At 37.6% G+C, this 5,338-nt stretch overlaps 1 protein-coding gene across 1 annotated transcript; it reads left to right on the forward strand.

Annotated features, from left to right (window-relative positions):
• The first annotated feature begins 1,383 nt into the window (after positions 1–1,383).
• On the forward strand, positions 1,384–2,968 carry LOC146580627 (uncharacterized). The gene is made up of 4 exons (XM_085267377.1): positions 1,384–1,483; positions 1,649–2,041; positions 2,140–2,262; positions 2,514–2,968. The coding sequence occupies exons 1-4, from the start codon at positions 1,441–1,443 to the stop codon at positions 2,537–2,539; spliced, it is 585 nt and encodes a 194-aa protein (XP_085123503.1). The 5' UTR covers positions 1,384–1,440; the 3' UTR covers positions 2,540–2,968.
• Positions 2,969–5,338: the final 2,370 nt, after the last annotated feature.

Here is a 5,338-nt window from a genome sequence, read left to right on the forward strand (position 1 = left end):
TCAGAATAAAACAGGAAACTAACAGACACAGAGAATCAGACAGGACACTGAACATGACAGGCAGACTCATGAGCAGACACAATAACACCATGGACAGACAGAGGGAACACAGAGAAGTGGGAGCAGGCAGGCAAAGAACAGAAACCTAACAAATGGCAAAATCACAACAGAATACACACTCGGAATGAACAAAAGCATAAGGAAACACAAAACACTGAGTCCTCAGACTCAGGACCATGACAAAGAGTCTCTTTTAAAAAAAAATTAAATTATGAAATCTACACCAAAAAGGGATGTTTTAGTAAAGTAAGTAAAGTTTTAGGACATACACATACAGGTGATTTTACTTAGGATGGATGAATGGTGTATACACGGCCCCTTTTTGCCCTTTTCATTTTTTTTATTGTAACCTGTAACATTGAATATATATACGAAAGAAAATGGGGGCAGCTTTGTGGGCAAACAACATTTTTTGCGCACCCTCCTACTGTCATTTTCCATCGCCGTGACAACACTGTGTGTCACCCAACTTGAAACCCACAGAAAGGCAAGCATTTAGCTCTGCAATAAAACCCCATGCAACAAATGCTGCAGTGCTTTCCGTGCAGCATTTGCTTCAAAAACAGCAGTTTTGAGCACTTCTACAATGGCCTTCATTTTTAGGAGGTTTCACCTCTAGCTATATTCAGAAGCAGACCCCACATCTTTTGCTAATTATTAGCAATTAAAAAAAGGTTTAAAATGCATTTTTATGAACAGGAGAACAGCAAAGTTACATTTGTTTATTTTGCCTTCACACTGCGCCCCTATTAGAGGGGTCCACCCCATAGTCTGAGAACCACTGCAGCATGCAACGTGTCACAAAGCTTATATCATTTCAGAATGCTCTCGTCAACATATCTTTTTGCTGTCAAATGGTTAGTAAGGTGACTATATCTCAACCTATCACATCTTTTGGGGATGTGATGGAACTGAAGATTTGCTAAATGAAGGTCCTGTCTTCAGTTCTACAGAAATGATAGTCTCTGAGGAATGTTTTCAGCTGCTTGCTGTGTCTAAACTAAAGCATCTGGTCCAGCTCGATACCATCAAGCTATACCTAATCAAACGGCCTTGAAAAAACGGAATTGAATCTCAAACGATTTCCTCCTTTACCAAACTAATGTACAGTTTTTATCTTTTTTATTTCTTTGTTTTTTTGCTTCGGGGAAAAAACAACAACAAAAAAAGGAAAATTGAGAAGTGGTGAAAACACTGGTTACTCATGATACCAGACAGGAAAGGTGCACCTCACGACCCCTGGCTCATTTTGGTACTTGTGGCGCGTAACGTGGGAGTGATTTTAGAGCTGCTGTGTGTCTGAGCAGCGGGGTAAAAATAGGAACCTTCTTCTATACTGAACCTTCCTTAGTGAAGCTCTGTGATTTCATATCAACAGTGATGAGCTTTACTATAAGAACTGCTTTGCTGGTCTGCAGCCTCGGTAAGTAACAGACCTCATTTTATCTCAAAATGTCCGTGATAAAGGTGTGTTTAACCTAATAACCAGCAATAAACCTGAATTTAAAACTACCAAAACCTTTGAGGGTATTAGTTTCTGTTTTGGTTTTACTGGATCAAAAATATATTTCTTTGCCGTTTGTTTCAGGCTGGATCTCCCGCTCAGAGTCCTCGATTGTGGAAGTCCAGCCTGGAGAAAATGCCACACTGCTTTGCTCCAAACTTTCAAGTTTTCCTACTCACACAGTCTGGTTCAGACTAGTGAACAGAACCCAGCCTTGTTGCATTAGCATTTACAATTCTATTGAGCCACCATCATTCTGCGACGGAGTTGATCAGGAAAAATTTGAAGTGACATCCAACTTTTCGACGATCTTCCTCAAAATCAAACATGTGGATTTGTCTGACGCTGGGTTTTATTTTTGTGGATATTACACAAACGGACTCCCAGTGATTGTTAATTCAATGGATCTGCAGGTTCAAGGTAAGAATGGTGAGATAAGAAATAACAAAGAGAATGAGATACGCAGCTTTCACCACAGTCAGATTGAAATGTGGTAATGTAAAGAGTTTGGATCACATGTGAAGAATTTTGTCAATCTTTGCAACAAAACATATCATTCATGACATCAAGTGTAGGCACGTTTCTTCTAGAGGAAGCTGGTGAAACAACAAACCTGACAACCCTGATCCTGAGTGCTGTGACTGTCGTTCTCACTAAGGTCATCATTTGCCTTGTTGTCAAAATGAGGCTTCAGACAGGTACTGCTGGAGGACTTGTTGATATTTATTCCATTTTCTTTCTTCTTTAAAAATTTCTGTATCAACAGCACATCAAAAGCCAGCATAAGTTAAATTAAAAAAACAAATAACTAATTTGTCTGCGCCAAAAATAACTGATCAACCAGATAATCCATTTGTAATATTCAATATTGAATGTAATATTCAGTGGAAGATATATTGTACTGTTTTAGGGTATTGTTGTGAAAAAAAAATCTGTCTCTTCCTTACAGAATCCGAATCGAGTCCCGAGTATTGATTGTCATCGAGCAAAACAGAAGAGGAAACTCAATCATTTCAGTTTGATTAAGATCAAGACCATTTTGAAACTCCAGATGTTTTTTGCCCCACAATTCCCAACTTTAACTGTGTTCACAGATGTTAGATGTTACATAAACATTTCATCTATAGTGTGCGATCTCTGGAATTCCTTGGATTCACCGCTCCATCAAACCTCCGTCCTCATAGAATACATTACGGAAGTTGCAGCTCTCTGAACTGCTTTCACTTCCAGACTTTAAAAGATGTAAAAATGACCTTGTGAAATAATTACTGTGAACTTCTTCCTGTTTATGATATGACTGCGTAAACATTAGACAATCTTAGCTATTTCATTGTTTCGTTTTTTAATATGTTTGTCTGAAACAGGTCTATTCTAAATGAGACAAAAAGTCTCAATTGAACTACCTGTATAAATAAAGGTTAAATAAATAATGACTTCTGAAAGTGTTTCTGAGCCACTACAGTGATTTCCATGACAGAATCATGCCCCGAGGGTCTCAGGATGATGGATAACCAATACTGATTTTTGGACTTATCCCTTCTGCACAGAGAATTTTCCATATTCCCTTAATATTATGTACTGTAGATAATGAGATACTCAAAAATGATTCTTAAAGTATTCAATAATTTATAGAAACAGTTATAGTTTTGTAGGGGTAGGTAGAGAGTGACCGGTGAGACTCTGTCAATCTTCTGCCTCTCTAAGATGCTCGTTTTGTATCCAGTCATGTCACTGATCTGTTGCCAATTAACATAATTAGCTGTGAAATATTTCTCCATGTTTATTTTGGTGCTACTTATTTTTCCAACCTTTTTTACCTTCTCTCAACTTTTTTGACACATGCTGCTGTAATCAACTTAAAAAGAGCTAAAAGTTTTCATGAAACAATAAAATGTCTCAGTTTAAAAATTTAGATTTTTTTCTGTGTTTTGCTGCTAATAAAATATGGGCTTATGAAATTGCAAATCATTGTAAGCAGTTTTATTTTTTTATTTTATATAGAATCACAACTTTTATCGAACTGAGATTTTGTATTTTATACACTTTCCAAAACACACTGAAAACTAGAGACAAGTAACTCTGTTACAGTTAATTGCTTGTAGGTGTTAATATTTTCATCTACAGCTACAGTTAACTACAGCTGTTGAAATGAGACGTACATTACCAAACATTTTCTTGGTTGAAATGAAAAATATTATTGGTGAGCTATTTTTCATGTCTTTCTTTATAAATATGTGGACAGTAGCATCAACAGTACATTGATGAGTATCAGTCGGCAATACTGACAACATCATGATCCACTTGCCGGGTGTCAGTTTGCATCTTTATAAAAGTCGTGATGTTATTTTGCTGGTTTTCCCATCCACAGAATTTCCCTTCCACGCAAGGGAAAGACTCGCTGACAGTTTCATGCATCATAAAGATCAATCTATTGCATATGTTTTAACATAATATTCTTTCAATGTAGTGCTTTCAGGCTTGTTTAATCACGTCAACTCAGTTATTTAGTGCATGTACTTTATTTACAAAACCTAGACTCCAATGACATGAAAGCACTGAGCATGCCCAATTTCATAATAAGAAGCAGAAGATCTGTAGCAGGTGGAGAAGTAGAGATGATTTTTATACCAGCAGCAGCTTTTGATCTCACCTGTCTCTATTTAATTTTGTCTGCTTTTGTGTTTCAGTGCGGGACATGCAAATCATATGAGTAAGCAGTGAGTCAGAAGTCAGAATTAGAGGGGAGTTTGCAGTAGGGCTGAAATGAGTGTTTGACAGGAAGAGGCAACATGGTGTGGTCGAACACAACTGAGGTGAGGAGAATGAGGACTGTAAGAGCAAAAGTCAAACCTGAAAAGGAAGCAGTAAACACCAGCTGAGAATATTCATGTTATTCACTGCACATTCAAAACCGAATATTTTAACTGCTATCATAAAATCTGTAAATGTTACTGCTAATAAAAGTAAATTTATAGAATTATATATCATCTATCAACATATATGTACTTCATTCGTGTTCTACCTGATTCTGTTTTAGATCATTTTTTCTAAGGTCGCTTGTAGACAAATTATTTGATTTTTGTGGCCAATATTTAACATCCACCATTATACCAGAATCTATGAGAGAGACTATATATGTATATACAGTGGGGCAAAAAAGTATTTAGTCAGCCACCGATTGTGCAAGTTCCCCCACCTAAAATGATGACAGAGGTCAATAATTTGCACCAGAGGTACACTTCAACTGTGAGAGACAGAATGTGAAAAAAAAAAATCCATGAATCCACATGGTAGGATTTGTAAAGAATTTATTCGTAAATCAGGGTGGAAAATAAGTATTTGGTCAATAACAAAAATACAACTCAATACTTTGTAACATAACCTTTGTTGGCAATAACAGAGGTCAAACGTTTACTATAGGTCTTTACCAGGTTTGCACACACAGTAGCTGGTATTTTGGCCCATTCCTCCATGCAGATCTTCTCGAGAGCAGTGATGTTTTGGGGCTGTCGCCGAGCAACACGGACTTTCAACTCCTGCCACAGATTTTCTATGGGGTTGAGGTCTGGAGACTGGCTAGGCCACTCCAGGGCTTTCAAATGCTTCTTACGGAGCCACTCCTTTGTTGCCCGGGCGGTGTGTTTTGGATCATTGTCATGTTGGAAGACCCAGCCTCGTTTCATCTTCAAAGTTCTCACTGATGGAAGGAGGTTTTGGCTCAAAATCTCACGATACATGGCCCCATTCATTCTGTCCTTAACACGGATCAGTCGT

This window comes from Mchenga conophoros, linkage group LG3 (assembly GCF_057382185.1).
Source record: "Mchenga conophoros isolate Kocher_MC1m ecotype Shallow Benthic linkage group LG3, M_conophoros_male_GT1.1, whole genome shotgun sequence".
Taxonomy (NCBI): Eukaryota; Metazoa; Chordata; class Actinopteri; order Cichliformes; family Cichlidae; genus Mchenga; species Mchenga conophoros.

Coding starts and splice junctions, on each gene's coding strand:
- LOC146580627 (XM_085267377.1), top strand. CDS start 1,441: ATGAGCTTTACTATAAGAACTGCTTTGCTGGTCTGCAGCCTCG. Junction 1,484..1,648: donor TTTGCTGGTCTGCAGCCTCG/GTAAGTAACAGA, acceptor CGTTTGTTTCAG/GCTGGATCTCCCGCTCAGAG. Junction 2,263..2,513: donor CAAAATGAGGCTTCAGACAG/GTACTGCTGGAG, acceptor TCTTCCTTACAG/AATCCGAATCGAGTCCCGAG.